This window comes from Monodon monoceros, unplaced genomic scaffold (assembly GCF_005190385.1).
Source record: "Monodon monoceros isolate NGI ecotype Baffin Bay Population unplaced genomic scaffold, NGI_Narwhal_1 Super_Scaffold_9, whole genome shotgun sequence".
Classification (NCBI taxonomy): domain Eukaryota; kingdom Metazoa; phylum Chordata; class Mammalia; order Artiodactyla; family Monodontidae; genus Monodon; species Monodon monoceros.
In genome coordinates this window covers 42231871-42250115 of record NW_021703786.1, presented here as the reverse complement: position 1 = coordinate 42250115, position 18245 = coordinate 42231871, and the positions used below count along the sequence as shown (strand labels likewise).

Below are 18245 nucleotides of genomic sequence, written 5' to 3'. Positions count from 1 at the left end.
CTGCGCGGGGAGCACCGGGATGTCAGGAGGCACAGGCCACACTGGTGCAGTGATTACCGTATGAACTGGACAGCTATTCAGTGGACCTGGAAGAAGTCTGCAGTGGAAATAACTCAGGCATGTACAGATCAGTGATTTCACTGCACAGATGACAGGTGCTTGATTTTGTCCATGATTTCTTTTTTTTTCAGATTTTTTTGATGTGGACCATTTTTAAAGTCTTTATTGAATATGTTACACTATTGCTTCTGTTTTACATTTTGGTGTTTTGGGCCGTGAGGCACTTGGGATCCTAGCTCCCCGACCAGGGATCAAGCCCCCTACGTTGGAAGGCAAAGTCTTAACCACTGGACTGCCAGGGAAGTCCCTGCCCATGATTTCTTGAGCTGAGCAGTCTTTCCTTATTCTCATCTGACTGAATAAATGATCAAACTGCAAAGAAATTCAAAGTGACCTTTAAGGACAAGCTAAAGGTGACAGCACTGACACTGATAAAAGTGCTTTTAGGTTAGGGTGCGCGATGTGTGGATTTTCCAGAGACGGGAAGGCGTTTGGCATTTTTGAGCAACTTGAAGGTGGCCCGAGTGACTAGAGATTAGGGAATGACAAGGAGAGGGTGTGAGATGGGATGGCAGGGCACCCGGTCTCACCATGGTCAGCATCGGGACTTTCCCCCCAAGATCCGTGGGAGGCCAGCGTGTTATTCAGAAGTAACGTGATGAGATTTGTTGGTGATTGTGTGATGAATGGATAAATGGGGTGGGGCTATGGTGGAAGTCAGGATCCATTTAGACAGGTAGGGGCGCAGTCAAGGTGGGACGCGATGGGGTCAGTGAAGATGGAGAGAGGTCGGAGATGTGATGGATGTTGGACGTAGGGTACCAGGACTTGGCAATTGAATGGATGTGGAGGTACGAGGAAGGGAGAGGGGTTTCCAGGTCCCTGACTTGAGGACTTGTTGAATCCATGGGAGTTCATGAGATCACCCAGGGAGAAAATACAGGTGAGAAGACAAGGGGCCTTGAATCAAGACCCCTCAGGAACTACAGCATTGGAAGCTCTAACAGGAGGAGGACCTAGCAGAGAAGGGTTGGTACTGTTAATCCACCCATTTGCTCAGATCTACATCCCAGGCATCATCCTTTATCCTTACTTTTCATTCTTTCCCCGTGTGCATTTCAGTAAGTCCTGCTGGCTCTTCCTCCAAAGAATCTCCATTTGCTTTAACGTTCATCAGCCCGGTCCACGCAACAGTCATCTGTTGTCTGAACACAGCAGTGTTCCCTTCGGGGTCTCTGCTCTCCACTCCGACCCCCCCTGACCCTTCATCATCCGGTCTCTACAACTGCCTGAGTGAGTGTTTAAAATGAAATCAGGGGCTTCCCTGGTGGCTCAGTGGTTGAGAGTCCGCCTGCCGATGCAGGGGACACGGGTTCATGCCCCAGTCCAGGAAGATCCCACATGCTGCGGAGCGGCTGGGCCCGTGAGCCATGGCCGCTGGGCCTGCGCGTCCGGAGCCTGTGCTCCGCAACGGGAGAGGGCACGACAGTGAGAGGCCGGCGTTCCGCAAAAAAAAAAAATCAGATGCTTCAGTCCCACCAAAGGGTTCCCACTGTAGCACAAAATCCCAGCTTCTCAGCTTGGCCCTTGGTCCCTAATGGTACATCTTCCACCTGCATCTCTGAGCTCAGCCCTTGCCCCCGCCCACCGTCCTCCTCTGCCCCCGTCATCATCCTCCAACTGCACTGACCTGTGATTGAACTTGCCTTGTTCGTATCCATGCGGAGCCTTCATGTGGGATCTGCCCTCCACGTGGAATATGCTTACCCAGCATTTCAGGCCAGCAACTTCCTTTTATTTTATTTTAATTTTATTTAAGTATAGTTGATTTACGATGTATTGATTTCTGCCGTACAGCAGAGTGATTCAGTTATACATGTATATACATTCTTCTTCATATTCTTTTCCACTATGGTTTATCACAGGATATTGGATATAGTTCCCTGTGCTCTACAGTAGGACCTTGTTGTTTATACATCCTGTATATAATAGTTTGCATCTGCTAACCCCAACCTCCCAATCCATCCCTCCCACTTGGCAACCACAAGTCTGTTCTCTGTGTGAGTCTGTTTCTGTTTCGTAGATAAGTTCATTTGTGTCATATTTTAGATTCCACATGTAAGTGGTATCATATGGTATTTGTCTTTCTCTGTCTGACTTCACTTAGTATGACAATCTCTAGGTCCATCTGTGTTGCTGGAAATGGCATGATTTCCTTCTTTTTATAGCTGCGTAGTATTCGACTGTGTGTGTGTGTGTTTGTGTGTGTGTGTGTGTATACCAGACCTTCTTTATCCTTCTTTATCCATGCGTCTGTGGATGGACATTTAGGTTGTTTCCATGTCTTCGCTGTTGTGAATAGTCACACCGGCAACTTCTTACTGTTTGATTCTCAGTTCAGATGTCACCGTCTTGGTGCAGCTTCTCTTACCACCTGATGTGTGTGCTCCCTCCCTCCCCCAGTCACATCCCCCTATTTTATATTCTTCATAGCATGTGTTATTCTCTAAAATTATCCTGCTCATTCATTTGCTTCTGTGTCTGTTCCCATCACCAATATGTGAGCTACGCGGGAGCAGTGATCTTGTCTTCCCATCACGGCTGCATTCTCAATGCCTAGAACGGGGCCTGCCACATGTAGGCAGCGCTAAAAATAGACGTGTCACGACTGGATGGCCCATGCCTATTTTAGGCACAGAACCTGCCCAGCGCATCGCGCCAGTTTGACTCGTTCCTGTTCTTTACGGAAGCAATTTAGCATGATGGCTCCGAGTTTTAAGTGCTGGGATCTGACCCTCCAAGGTGGAAGCCCAGCTCTACTGCTTCCTAATTTTGCCTGACACTGGGCAAGTCAATTACTTCTCTATGCTTTGGTTTCTTGCCTTGGAAAACAGTAATAACAATGAATTCCTACCCAGTAGGGTTTGAGAGTTAAGTGAGGTGTAATACACGTAAATGCCTAGCACGGTGCTTGACACGAATACATAGTAAAGAAATAGAAACTGCTACTGTAATTAGGGCCCCGCTGTTAGTCCAGAATCACCACTGAGAACTGCTGAGCCCCGAGGAGCAAGTCTGCCTGGATTCGCGGACAGTGGACAGCAGTTTTCAGAGATGGAGGGGCGTGTGTGCGTGTGTGTATGTTTAGGAAACAGAGTGGATATTAGAATAAGACTTTTTGTCTCTGAGTCATCCTACAAACTGTGCTGCTGACGCCTAAGGTAATTTTAGAGAGAACGCTCATCTCAGACAAGTCAGATCGACTACTTCCAAACCCTGGAACGTTCTGTCTCCCCCTCCCTCAACTCTGAAGGATCTCTCGGCACACTAGAATCAGGGAAATGTGTATTTTAATAGCTTCTCTTTGACCCGGAAAACCACTGGTCAGGGCGAAGCTCGCTAAGTAAGGTCTCTTTACCTGGGCGCTAATGGTCCCCGGAATAGTGGGTGATGCTCTCAGCCTAGACCCTCGTCTGCAAGAGAAACACATTTTGGCAGCTTTTCTGGACAGGTGGGCCATTGAATCCTTCAGAGATTCAATATCCTTCTACGTGAAGTGGGGGTGAGCAGAGTGTGGAGGAGAGAGCAAGTAATACCTCAGTCACGGGTAGACATTAGGTTAAATAAATCAGCACAGTACCCCGCGTCTACCGAGCCCTCAGCTTTTCCTTTGTCTCAGAGCATTTCTTTAGAAATAGAAATAATTTGTAGTCTGTAGTGAGTTGCAGTCCATTAACTTCCTCTATTCGCCCGCCTTTGATTATAGATTTTCACTATCCCCTTTTTGACGTGCAAGTATGTCACCTTAATCCATTTCTTCCTTCCTTTTTTTCTTTTGGTAGCTTCCTTCTAATTGCTTGATTCTTTTCTTTTTTTTTTCCTTTTCCTTTTCTTAATTTCTTGACTCTTAAAAGCATCGACACAAGCAAAGACTCACCGCTAATTGAGGTTTCACCCCATTAACACCTGTGCCCTTGGAATCCAAGTGCTCACATCACCCTCAGTGTCTCCCCTGCAGTGAATGCTTTCTTAGGAGCCTCACCTGGGCCACAAGCACAGGCCCTAGCTTGTGGCCTATATCCCCTTACACCATCACTACAGGACTTGTTTAAATACATGTTGTCATCTTCATTCAATGATCTGTGTAGCCATTTCAAAAAAAAGGCTGAGGCAGCTCTCTATGTCTTGATAGGAAATTACATGAATGATACCTCTACATGAAAAGGAAAGCAAAGGGTAGAGGGGGTTATATCATGTGTTAACAGTTGTGAGGGAAAATATGTCCACTAAAAATGGACACATGGGGCTTCCATGGTGGTCCGGTGGTTAAAACTCCTAGCTCCCAATGCAGGGGGCCCAGGTTCCATCCCTGGTCAGGGAACGAGGTCCCACATGCCGCAACTGAAGATCCCGTGTGCTGCAACTAAGACCCGGCATAGCCAAATAAATAAATAAATATTTTTAAAAAATGGACACACACTCACGTATACAATTGGATCTTCTTAGAATATTTATGGAAGGATACATAGAAAACTGATCACTGGCATGGTTTCTGGAGAGGGGAACCCAGTGGCTGAGGGTTAAGGATGGGAGAAGACTTTCTGCTGTAAACCCTCCAGCGCCTTTTGAGTTTTATACCATTCGCTTTTCAAAAATGAATTCATTTGAGACAGAGAAAGAGAGAAAGCTTATTCTCCATGTGAAAATCTTAGCAATTAACGTGCAGTTGAAACAGGAATAGCTTTCTCGTCCTGTGGTCCTTCGTCACTTAAAGTGGCTCTCTTTGCCACCTAAAAGCATCTCATAATCATCATTGAGGCTGTTGAGTGACTGGAAATGACTAGAAGATAAAGTTGGCCCCCTGCTTGGGAGAAAGGCCCCTCCAGTCCTACCATTTCCAACTGGTTTTTCCTGTGTGAATCTGGAAACCAGACACCTGGCTGTCCCCTCACCACCTCCCTCCAAGACGGATGGCTTTGTGGTCCTCAGGGCTGTTCTTGTGCTTGACCTACAGTCTGCTAGGCATCCCGGGCGTGGTTTTCTGCTCCACTCACTGCCAGGACTAATCGGACTGATCTTTTTCATTTGGAAAAACTCCACTCACTGGTAGATATATTTCTCCAAAGGATGCCAACTTCCAGGCCATTAGAAATTGCCTGTCATCTGCTGTAGACAAGATCCTCCCTTGCCTTGCTTCCTTGTCAAATTCTGAAGAAGGACTCAGAAAGGGCTTCAGTCCTGCCTGAAAGGCAGGTGGGTCATGGGTCTCTGGATCCACAGCATAAAGAAAATGGTCTTGTGTGGCTGTACTCTCTGACATTCGGGGTGGGGGGGAGCATCTTCAGTGGTTGGTTATTCAGATATTTTAGGAACTTGCAGATTGAACACCTTTCTTTAAACCCAAACCTCAGCACTCTCGATGTTTTGGGCTGGATAATTCTTTGTTTCGGGGGGCTTTCTGATGCACTGCAGGATGCGTAGCAGCATCCCTGGCCTCTACCCACTAGATACCAGGGATGTCCCCCACATAGTGACAATCACATACATCTCCAGACTTTGCCAAACGTCCCGGGGGGACAAAAATTACCCCTGGTCAAGAACTCTAATACCTTAATCCATCCTTTTTCTCTGAGCGTAACAAATGTTATACCTGCACAACTCCTTTTCTTTTTTAACCGCTTTAGACATTTTTTTAACATGTGCTTTCAGTAACTTTTTTTTGAAAGGTGAGGGTGGGAGCAGATGCTCTCCGAAGATACCGTTCCTCTGCCTTTAATTAAGTCTCTGGAAACCTGGACCTAATAGCTTCGTAGGACAGCGAGAAAGTGGTGTTTACATTTGGATATATTAGTACTTCGTTGCCTGGTCTCGTTTTTACCAAGAACCATGTCCCATTTTATGTGAAATGACGGGGTAGCAAGATTATTCCTCGAGTGAAAGGGATCAGACCTCTGTGGAGTGGACGTGTCTAAGGGCAGGGAGGGGGTTATATTTTAGACCCGTTGAGGACACCTGGTGTCCTGGGCTCCCCTCCACCTGGACTAACCCCAGGAACCCTAGGAACTTGCATACCACTCTTGGGGGTTGGTCTACCTCCTGTGACCTTCCCCGGAGATACCTAGAGCCCATGGGTCTCCTGGGGATGTTCAAACCAGATTCCTAAAACTCCACCTGCAGCTTGGTGCCGCTCTCAAGTCATCCAGTTGCCTGTCTCAGGATTGAGTTCCTTTAATCCGATCATGTTGTTTTTAAACAGGCCCTCAGTGGTCCCCAAGTGCCCCTAGAAGGAAACCCCAGTGCCTGCCTCTGGTTGACGAGGCCCCGCACCATCCCGCCTCCGCCCCCTCCCCCAACCTCTCCCCCATCACACACTGTGCTCCAGCCACGCTGGTCTGTGGGGATGCAGAGCCAGCTGAGCTGGCTAGGTAGCCCACCTCCGGGCCTTTGCACCTGCAGTTCCTCTGCCCGGAATGTTTTTTCCCAGGTCACCTGGAGGTATGGCTGACTTTCTCTCCCTTCAGGTTGCTTCTTAAATGTCCCCCCTCGGGGGGGGGGCAGTCTTTTCTCCTCACCGCCCCTCCGCACAGCTGCCCACTCTGCCCATTGTCCTGCTTTCTGCTGTTCCCATGGCACTTCCCACTGTCGAAAGGGTCTCCTTCAAAGTATCTGTGTTTAGTGTCTGTCTCCCTGCCCTGGGATGTAAGTTCCATGAGAGCAGTGTCTGGTCTCGGTCACCACGGGCGTGGTACCCAGATAGGCACCCCATTCATGCTGGGGAGTAAGCGAGTTACAGGCGAGGATATCTGGGTGCTAAGACAGGAGATTCTGGGCTGGGAGGGGCTCCATCACTTTCTGTTTGAAGAGCTGTCTGTGTGGCAGTGTGGACTGGAAGACCCGAGGATATCTAGCTGTTCTTTTTTAAATTTTTTTGGCCGCGCTGTGCGGCATGTGGGATCTTAGTACCCTGACCAGGGATCGAACCCGTGTCCCCTGGAGTGGAAGCACGGAGTCTTAACCACTGGACCGCCAGGGAATTCCCAGATATTTAGCTGTTCTTACCTTGTTGTTCTCCGTGTGTGCTGGGTGGTTCCAGCTCAGGAAGGAGAGGGCTTGTTGACACTTAAGGAGGGAAGATGGATCATGCTGTGGTCCTTCTGGCTGCCCACCTCCCTCCCTCCTTCTTTCCGTCCCTCCCTCCCTCTCTTCCCACGTAACATAAAGCTTACCACTTTAGCTATGTTAAAGAGTACAATTCAGTGACGTTTAGTACAGTCACAAAAGTGTGCAACTACCACCATGATCTACTTCCAGAACATTTCCGTCACCCCGAAAGGAAATCCCGTATCCATTAGTCAGTCGTTCCCCTTTCCCCCTCCCCCCAGCTCTTGGCAACCACGAATCTACCTTCTGTCCCTATGGATTTGTTTATTCTGGATATCTTATATAAATAGAACTGTACATTATGTGCACATTTGTGCCTGGTTTATCTCGCTTATTGTGGTGCCTTCAAGGTTCACCCATGTTGTAATCTGTGTCAGGAGTTCGTCCGTTTTTATGGCTGTATAATATTCCGTTGCATGGATAGACCACATTGTGTTTATTCACTCATCCGTTGATGGACGTTTCTGCTGTTCCCACCTTTTGGCTATTGTGAATTGGGCTGCCCTTTGCATCATGCACATGTTTTTGTTCAGCCATCTGTTTCAAATTATTTTGAGTACATGCCCCAGAGTGGAATAGCTGGGCCATATGGTAATTTTGTTTAACTTCTTGAAATGCTGCCAAACTTTTCTACAGTGCTGGACCATTTTACATCTCTACCGGCAAAGCATGAAGGTTCCAGTATCTCCACACGCTCACCAATATTTAAAAAATAAATTATTGATATTATGAGAGCCATCCTCTTGGGTGTGAGGTGGTATCTAATTGCAGCTTTGATTTGGGTTTCCTTAATGACTGGTGATGTTAAGCATCTTTCCATGTGCTTATTGGCCATTTTATTTCTTCTTTGTGGAGTATACCTTATTTTGATGATTATTTTGTTTGCATTGTAATTCTGCGTGAACATTTTTCTCTCTCTTCCTTGACCATAAGCTGCCTTATTTCTAAAACGGGGCTAATATACTTCTTGAGAGAGATTGATTTTTAGAAATTAAGGCATGGCTCGAATCTTTAGCATAAGTTTGAAATCTTCTCCTTTTTCCCTGCTGCTATGCTACTTTATTTTAAAATGCAGCATGTAGGGAATTCCCTGACAGTCCAGTGGTTAGGACTTCACGCTTTCACTGCCATGGTCCAGCTTCAATCCCTGGTTGGGGAACTAAATTCCCGCAAGCTGCACAGCGCAGCCAGAAAATGAAATGAAATGAAACAAAATGAAAATTAAGTTAAATTAAAAATGCAGCATGTAAACCTTAGCCTTATTTTCCGACTTAGCAAATTTAATCGTTTTAATTTTCTGAATTTTGACATCTCTGAGTCTTAACCCGCCATTGTATCCTCTGAATTTTTAGGTTTTATTCATATTTTAAAGTCAGTTTGTTTCTTAGCTAATGTAATATCTAGGCAAGTATTTGACCTCTTGCTATTTTAGCGTAAGTGGGTGACTGTTGAAGTAGTTTTCATTACCACGTTTTCTTCCTTTTCAGAAAAAGTTGCCTTTGACCACACTGGCTCAGTGTCTGGTGGAAGGATCAGCTCTCCTGGGAGATGACACGCTTCTTGGGTAAGGCAATTCCATGTATGGGTTTGTGCTAAATCTAGGTGAGTCCCCATCCTTACAAGGGGACTAACAGTCCTCACGGAGGTAGTGAGGACACCTGTGGTCTGGCTGGAGACTGGACAGGGAAGAAGGAAAGGTTGCCGGTGAGAAATTGAGGCCCCAGGTCCAGGAGTCATAGTGTCTGTGCAGGCGGCAGCTCCCAAGGGGAGGAGTTAACATGAAACTGTTGGGACTTCCCTGGCGGTCCAGTGGTTAGGACTCTGCACTTCCACTGCAGGGGACACGGGTTCCATCCCTGGTAGGGGAACTAAGATCCTGCATCCCGCATGCCCGGTAGGGGGCGGGGAAGGCTGTTGAAGGACACTTGAAATCCCTTGGGCTTCAGCAGAAGCAAATATGAAATCTCTCCGTGTCAGATGTCAGAACTTATGGGATTCCCAGAAGAGCAACCCTTGCTGATTTGGAGCTCACAATAAAAACAAACTAAATATAGAATCATCATGAGAGGCGATCAGTATGCACAGTCTGTGGGAGAATCAGACCCTAAAAATGAAAAATAATGGACAACCTGAAAGGAAATGGACAGTAATTATGCTTAAAATGAAATTTAAAAATTTAATAAAGACAAAACACAATAGGGATGAAAAAGGAAGAGGCAGAATCAAAGAAAAACCAAATAGAACTTTTTAAGAATTCAAATTATATTTATTATAATTTAAAAACTTACTTGAGAGAAACTGGAAGTTGCACACAGATATGGAAATTGGTGAACTTAAAGAGGTCTGGAGTTTAGAATTTACAGAATAAAGTACAAGAGGTAAGGATACAGGCAGCATTAAATGTAGAGACTCAGATGGCAGGATGTAAAGATACAGCACTATGTGTAGCAGTCGCTCCTGAAGAAGAAAATAGAAGGGGAAATTTATGGTTGAATTTTCCTTTTCTAGATTTGAATACAAACATGAGTGTTTAGATTTAAGAAGCACCAAAAGTCCTGATTGAGATCAACCGAAAGAAATCCATCCCTGGACACATCGTCATAAAACTACACCCTATTAATAAAAAAGAACTTTAAAATCAACCAGAGAAAGAGATAATTGTGTATAAAAGAGCAATTAGAGTGATAACAGACTATTCAGGAGGCACAATAAATGCCAGGAAATAATGGAGGAGTGTCTTCAAGTAGTGAGTGAAAATATATCTAGATTCAGTGATAGACTAAATCTTTATTCAGGAATAAGGGGAAAATAAACATATTTTCGGGCACAGATTTAGAGAAGTTACCGCTTGCATGTTCTCACTGAAAAACTAGTTAAGGATGTGTGAAGTAGATTATGTCCAGAAGAAAAGAATGAAATGCAGGTAACAAGATAGCATTAAAAAAAAAAAGTAGTGGGACTTCCCTGGTGGTCCAGTGGTTAAGACTCCACCTTCCAGTGCAGGGGGCGTGGGTTCGATCTCCGGTCAGGGAGCTAAGATCTCACATGCCTCGCAGCCAAGAGACCAAAACATAAAACAGAAGCAATATTGTAACAGATTCAATAAAGACTTTAAACATGGTCCACATCAAAAAAAAAAAAAAAAAATCTTAAAAAAAAAAAAAAAAAGTAGTGTGGGAATTCCCTGGCGGTCCAGTGGTTAGGACTCACTGCTTTTACTCTGAGGGCCTGGGTTCAGTCCCTGGTGGGGGAACTAAGATCCCGCAAGCTGTGCAGTGTGGCTATAAAAAAAAAAGAAGAAGAAGAAAAAAAAAACCAGAAAACAAAAAACCTTTAAAAAAAAATAGTGAATGTGGTGTAAGGGACGTTTTCTCTCTTCCCATCTTAGGTTCCTTCACAGGGCCGTGCAAATTAAATTGACAAAGGACAGATTAATAAGAGAATAGCATACACATTTGATTAACGTGCAGTGCACACACATGGCAGAACTCGGTGATGAGTAACTCAAAGGGGTGGCTGGAACTTGGGCTTATATAGCATTTTAAACCAAAGAACAGTGATTTTTAGAGAAGTGACAAACAAGACAGAGGAAAAAAATGTTAGTTTCTATGGCAACGAATTGTAGGAAGGTAAGTATATGAGGGACTAGTAGAAGATAAGTGTTAGTTGGTAAGGTTTGTAATGTAGAGACCACTGGTGCCGTCTCTGGGCTGATAAGGGTCTAGAATTATCTCTGGTGATTAACATCTATCTTTCCTGGTAGAGAGGGGAGGGGGACACCTTTACAAATTCATGTCCTGCTTTTAGGCAAATAGGGGAAGGGTGGAGAGCTTTTTTTGTGTCTGCTTCTTCTCCATTGCCTTCAGTTCAAACTAATCCTTATGCCACAGTGGCATACTTTGGGGAGGTGTATCCTGCTACCCTTCAGTGTAAAGAAATATAAATAAACATTGAATTAAGAAACAGCAATATAATAATAATCTGGGGGCGGGGGGCAGTTAAAGCAAAGGAAAACTAAAATACTAGAAAATAATAAGAGGGAGCTTTGCAAAGGGCATCAGTGTTTCAAGCTCTTGTATGAAAGGAGGATAAAGGTATTACATTTAAATTTAAAGTGAAGTGTGCATGTTAGAAAGGTAAGAACGACCACAAGAAGAAAAGTAATAGAACGTGTAACTTCAAAATTAGGTGGAGGATGGAGAGAGGAATAAACAAAATAGAAAAAAAGAAGCCCACAGAACGGACTAAAAGAGAAAAAAAAGGGGCTTCCTGGTGGCGCAGTGGTTGAGAGTCCGCCTGCCGATGCAGGGGACACGGGTTCGTGCCCCGGTCCGGGAAGATCCCACGTGCCGCGGAGCGGCTGGGCCCGTGAGCCATGGCCGCCGAGCCTGCGCGTCTGGAGCCTGTGCTCCGCAACGCGAGAGGCCACAACAGTGAGAGGCCCGTGTACAGCAAAAAAAATTTTAAAAAGGGAAAAAAAAAAAGGTCAGCACAGAAAAGCATAATAGAAAACAGAAAAATGAAGGTAATAGCAATTAGTGCCTCTATACCTGTAAATCGTACACAGCAAATGGAATAAACTCAACTGTTTATAATATACAGACTCTCAGGTGGGTAAACGTGGAACCCTGTTGTATCAATGTGTTCTTTCTGAGAGACTTGCCTGAAACGTAGTGACACAACAAGGTTGAAAGTAAAGGATGGAGAACACCAGGTAAAGATGCCAGAGTGAACACACACATCTCATTTTTGTTCCCTTCCAAAACGGACTGTAATGCAGGGGGGTTTTTTCTGAAAAGACATAAACCCACAAAGGCAGGAAAAAACAGGAGAGAAGACGAGAGGGTTTTGTGAGCTGTAAAGCATATGATTGACTGGAACCTGACTTAGCAAGTCCCAGAAAGCTGACTCTCAAGGCAGAAGTAGGATGTGCAGAGAGCTGAGATGTTCATACCATGAAATGCTGACAAGGCTCAGGAATTGGCGGCCCCAGGGATCTCAGGAACAGTGGGTCGTTGGAGGGGGGTGGTGATGAAAATCACAAATGGGGGTTGAAAGCTAATCAGGTGCTATTTGGATCACTCAGACCCAGCTCTTATCCACACCGCTAGGAGACTCTCATCCCCTTGCCCCCAAGCCCAGCAAAAGTCTGGAGCTTCATCTCTGGGGAGGGTAAAACGGAGCATCCTGAGACTGGGGGCACTGGGCACAGTGGAGTGTAGGGGTAGCAGTCAGTACTTAGATTCTTGAGAGATAAGAGAAGATGAAATAAAAAACAGGACGTTAATTAAGAAATACAAGAAAGAAATATTCAGAGATCAAAAGCAAACTCATAGAAATGAAAAATATGACCTTCTCAGTAGGTTTGGAAGATAAAGTTGAAATCATCCAGAAAAGAGAGCAAAAGACAAGGACACGGAAAATAGAGAAGTTAGAAGAATAGAGGGCCAATCTAGGAAGTCTTAGACCTAAATAACAGGAATTGCAAGAAGAGGAGGGGAAGAAATCATAATTATAGTTTAAAAAATAATCTAGGGGGGCTTCCCTGGTGGCTCAGTGGTTGAGAGTCCACCTGCCGATGCAGGGGACACGGGTTCGTGCCCCGGTCCGGGAAGATCGCACGTGCAGCGGAGCAGCTGGGCCCGTGAGCCATGGCCACTGGGCCTGCGCGTCTGGAGCCTGTGCTCTGCAATGGGAGAGGCCACAACAGTGAGAGGGCCGCGTACAGCAAAAAATAATAATAATTTAAAAAAAATTGTTTTTAAATAATCCAAAGATATTTTCCAGAAGTGAAGAATGTGAGTTTCTATATTGAAAGGGCCCACGGATCTCCTAATACAATAGGAAAAATTAACCCTATGCCAGGACTCACCAGTAGTGAGTACTCGTGACAAATAAAAGATTCTACACCTTCTAGAGAGAACATTGTCATATACGAGGGGTCAGGAATCTGAATTCTTCCGGCCTTACCAAAAGCAATAGTGGAAGCCGGAAGATTATTATTATTTTTTTAAATAAATTGATTGATTGATTGGCTGTGTTGGGTCTTCGTTGCTGCACGCAGGCTTTCTCTAGTTGCAGCGAGTGGGGGCTACTCTTCGTTGCGGTGTGCGGGCTTCTCATTGCGGTGGCTTCTCGTTGCGGAGCACGGGCTCTAGGCGCACAGGATTCAGTAGTTGTGGCGCGCAGGCTCAGTGGTTGTGGCTCACGGGCTCTAGAGCACAGGCTCAGTAGTTGTGGAGCACGGGCTTAGTTGCTCCGCGGCATGTGGGATCTTCCCGGACCAGGGCTTGAACCCGTGTCCCCTGCATTGGCAGGTGGATTCTCAACCACTGAGCCATCTGGGAAGCCCGAAGCTAGAAGGTTATCGAACAATGCCTTCAAAATTCTGGGGGAATATGAAGCATAGAATATAGTCTCCTGTCTAACTTTCATTTAGCCTGAGGGTAAAGAGAAGTTGTGACACGCAGGGTCTCAGAAAATGGACTTCCCACACACTTTCTCAGAAAGCCGAAGCGTGGTGGGCCCACAGTGAGGCAGTGACCGAGACACGCAGGGGTAGGGGAGTAGGAAACAGGATCTCCAGCCCAGGACAGGGAGAGAGAGAATCCAGCAAATGGTGAAGGGGGATTTCAGGAAGACCGCCGTGCCTGGAGAGAGAAGGAAAACTCAGTGCAGATGGACACGGGTCTGGGAGAGACTGCTTCAAGAAGATGAAATACGAATTCACATCGGGGTGGTTCAGTAGCTTAAGAGACAAGAAGAGTGGCAGAGGATTTGGGGTGCAGTCAGGTACACAGAAAACTAAACAAGCTGAAATAAGGCAATTATCAACTCCCAAGAGAACAAATAAATGTGCAGGAAGGACCAGTAATCATAGTGCATAACCCAGCTTTGCTCCGAGTAGCAGATGGAGTCAAAAGGTGGTGTAAAGACTGAATATCAACTGATAGAAATAAATGGAGGAAGGGGAAACGCAAATAGAGCTAATTCTCATTTCCCACGGTTGAGAGTCAGTAGTGAATGCTTCACAGTTCTAAAAAGAAGCAGCAGTTGAAATAGGGAGCTAAGAACCAGAAAAATCAGAGAAAAGACACCATTAAAAAGATACAGAGAGAAACCCACAACCTGGGAGTTGACATTTGCAGCAGATCTGCAAAAGAATTTAAATATACTCTACACCCACACACGTACCTGTAAGTATATAAAGAACTCCTACAAATAAAAAGATCGTAATACAAAAATCACCAAAAAATACGAATAGACACTTCATGGACGAGGGACCCTCAATGACCCAGTTAAAAATGTTTACGGGCTTCCCTGGTGGCGCAGTGGTTGAGAGTCCGCCTGCCGATGCGGGGGACACGGGTTCGTGCCCCGGTCCGGGAAGATCCCACATGCCGAGGAGCGGCTGGGCCCGTGAGCCATGGCCACTGAGCCTGCGCGTCCGGAGCCTGTGCTCTGCAACGGGAGAGGCCACAGCAGTGAGAGGCCCGCGTACTGCAAAAACAAAAAAAAAAACCAAAAAAAACCGTTTACATCCATGGTTTGACACTGAACCTATTCTTCTATTACTTGCCTTTTACATTCATCATTATGTTTGGGGCTTATCCATCTTGATATACGTGCAGAATTAGATGAAACCCAATGATGAATGTAAAAAGCAAGCAATTTAGCTGACTGAAGCAGCTGTATTATGTAGTGCATGTGAACACATACATATATATTAAAAGTGTAAAAGTATGGACAGGGGGACTTCCCTGGTGGCACAGTGGTTAAGAATCCACCTGCCAATGCAGGGGACACGGGATTGAGCTGTGGTCCTGGAAGATCCCACATGCCGCGGAGCAACTAAACCCATGCGCCACAACTACTGAGCCTGCACTCTAGAGCCTGTGAGCCACAACTTCTGAGCCCACGTGCCACAACTACTGAAGCCCACGTGCCTAGAACCCGTGCTCTGCAACAAGAGAAGCCACCGCAATGAGAAACCCGCGCACCACAACGAAGAGTAGCCCCCGCTCACCGCAACTAGAGAAAGCCCACGCGCAGCAACGAAGACCCAACGCAGCCAAAAATAAAAATTAATTAATTAATTAAAAAAATATATACGGACAGGAAAAGTACATACTAACTTTAGAATAGTACTACCTCTTTCCATACTTTTGTTAATTTGTAAAAACTTTTTACATGAGTTTCAGGTAACATGGTACTGTGAAAAGGGAGGGCTGCTTGTATGCCCTTCAGGGGAAATGAACATCTTTGAAATATTGTATTCTCCCGTCTAGGAATACGGCATAACTTTCTACTCATTCAGGTCTTATGTAATTCGCTCATTATTAATAAACTTTTACATGGTTTTCCCTTCCATTTTTTTCACTGGAAAATCGTCCGCTCCTCCTATATTAAATAAGTTTTCGTGGCTTGGGAGAAGGAGTTTTCTTTCTGTTAGAGCCTACTGACATTGAGGTTTTGGTATGTGTTTGAAGGTATGTTGGTTTGTTGGCACACTGACTTCAGCTGTTTTCTCCAGTGGTCTCAGGAGGGAGAAGCATCTGGCTCTTTCTAGGCCTGTGGATTTGGCATGTGTGACTCTGTTCTCTCCACATCTCTCTTACTTTCCCCACAAATCCCCTTTCAGCCCAGGCACACAGTAGGTACTCAGCATCCTTTAGAAAGTAGGCAGTGTCAGAAATGAAACCACGTGCAGCAAGTTGGCGCAGCAGTCAACTACTTTATTAACGCCATCTCGTGAGTGCTCACCTGGCCGGGGGGTGATGGGTCACATCTTCCTCTACAGGGCACTCAGGATGGTTTTTCTTCCCTTCTGTCGCAGGAAGATGCTGAAACTCTGTGGCGAGGCGGAGGACAAGCTGGCCCAGGGGCTGATTCATTTCGAATTGCAAGTCGAGAGAGACGTGATCGAGCCCCTGTTCCTGCTGGCCGAGGTCAGGAACAGGAGTGAGGCTGGGCCCGCGTGAGCGGGGAGGGCGGAGTGGTGGGCTCTGGGGTCCTTCTGCTCCGGGCTATTTCTACCCCTCACCCCACTCTGGGGCACAGTGTTTCACTGGGGATCGTTCCTACCCGACTGCCTGGGGTTCCCCAGCCTGCTAGCCCTTTGAGCTGCGGGCTCCCCCCTTCTCCCACCCACCCCCTCCTCTGCTGGCATCCCCATGGGTGAAGCTGCAAAGCTGGTGGCATCACCGTGTCCCCTGCAGGGTCTCCACCCCATCTCCACCTGTGGCCTCCACCCATCTCAAGTCTTCGGTGAAATGAGCAGTGGAATCTAAAATAGGACACAAATGAACATAGCTACGAAACAGAAACAGACTCACAGACATAGAGAACAGACTTGTGGTTGCCAAGGGGGAGGGGAAGGGGTGGATTGGGAGGTTTGGGATTAACAGATGCAAGCTATTATATATAGAATGGGTAAACAACGAGGTCCTACTGTACAGCACAGAGAACTATATTCAATATCCTGTGATAAACCATACTGGAAAAGAATATAAAAAAAAGAATGTATATATATATGTATAACTGAATCACTTTGCTGTACAGCAGAAATTTACACAACACTGTAAATCAACTATACTTCAATTAAAAACTTAAAAAAAAAATGAACGGCAGCCCCTACTCACAAGGACTGGGGACCCGTGTCCAAGAGACTCTCTAAGGCCCCCTCACTGTTTCTGTTTACATAGGGCCCTTCTCTTTCTACTTTAAAGGACACTAAAGAAAACTGTTTTCTTAAGATGAAGCCTTAATGCCTATGTGACAGTTTTGCCAGCTTTAACCAAGTGAAATTTTATCAAGAAAGAAAATCACTGGGGGGATGTTATTTGTCCTGAAGCCTGGACCTACTCCCAGTTCCCTTTAATTGATCGTACAAGCCTCCACGGTGCCGTAGGGATGGAGATGTTCCACGTCTGCACTGTTTGGTGGCCACTAACCACCTGTGGCTACAGAGCTCTTGAAATGTGTTTAGTGCAACGAAGGAACTCAAGTTTTAATTCTGTTTAATTTTTGTTCTCTTGAATTTATTTATGTATTTATTTTTGGCCGCGCCCAGCGGCGTGGGGGATCCTGGTTCCCCGACCGGGGATTGAACCTGCGCCCCCTGCAGTGGAGGCGTGGAGTCTTAACCACGGGACTACCAGGGAAGTCCACATTCCCTTGTATTTGAAATGGCGTAGCCACAGGTGGCTCAAGGCTACCGTATCGGGCAGTCTTGCCCTGGACCGTGTCTGGTTTCCTTTCTAGACCACTCCCAGCACCTCCCCATCCCCTGGTGTGCAATTTCTGGGACAGATGAATGGGTAAGTAATTACCGAAGTGCTTAGAAGTATTCAAGGAGAACGTTCTAGATATGGTGCTTTGATATGGACCAGCCCTCGACTTCTTAGATGCCATCCTGGTACAGCCTAGACCATTCCTGAGAGGCCCTCTTACTCTTTAGAAAGGTGCTCTGGGGTCCCAGCCAAAGCCACAAGCGAACTCAAGGGGGCAGGTCTGAGCTGGGTGCTGAGACTCGCTTTGCATCTGGGCTCCGCAATGACCCCGGTGCCTGGGGACAATTGTCTGTCTTCCTACTGGAAGTCAGTGCCCTACTCATCTATGCCTGGAAGAGTGAATACAGAGCACCTCGTACAACACTGGACCATCCTCGCAGTTTTTCCTTTTAAATTCTCACATCCTGCCCCACTTTTGCTGGGCCTGCAAGCAACATCCTGCACTGGAATATTCACTTAAGTCACCTTTAGAAATAAAAGAGCATCCACACACAGCCACCGTAGGAGAACTTATCACTCAGTGAAGCCGTGGCGATGTTTCTTCATTATTTACTTTGGAAAAAAAACCTCCCTTCTATAGGAATATATCCTAATTGCATTTCCCATAGCATCTCAGGCCTCCTGAGGCCAGGTCTCCTCCTCCAGCTGTCTGTGTTGAATTAGGTCTGTGTGTCAGATCTACCTGCCTTTCTTCCCATGTCTGGCCCTTATGCAAGCAGAGAGATGTTTTTG

General features: G+C 46.1%; 1 protein-coding gene across 2 annotated transcripts in view; it reads left to right on the top strand.

Annotated features, from left to right (window-relative positions):
- Positions 1-18245, top strand: part of ARHGAP44 (Rho GTPase activating protein 44) — a 143056-nt gene that overhangs the window by 72824 nt on the left and 51987 nt on the right. For both annotated transcript variants that reach the window (XM_029211388.1, XM_029211389.1), the window contains exons 4-5: positions 8709-8785; positions 16058-16169. In XM_029211388.1, the coding sequence (XP_029067221.1) occupies positions 8709-8785; positions 16058-16169 (189 nt within the window). The remainder of the gene's footprint in view (positions 1-8708; positions 8786-16057; positions 16170-18245) is intronic.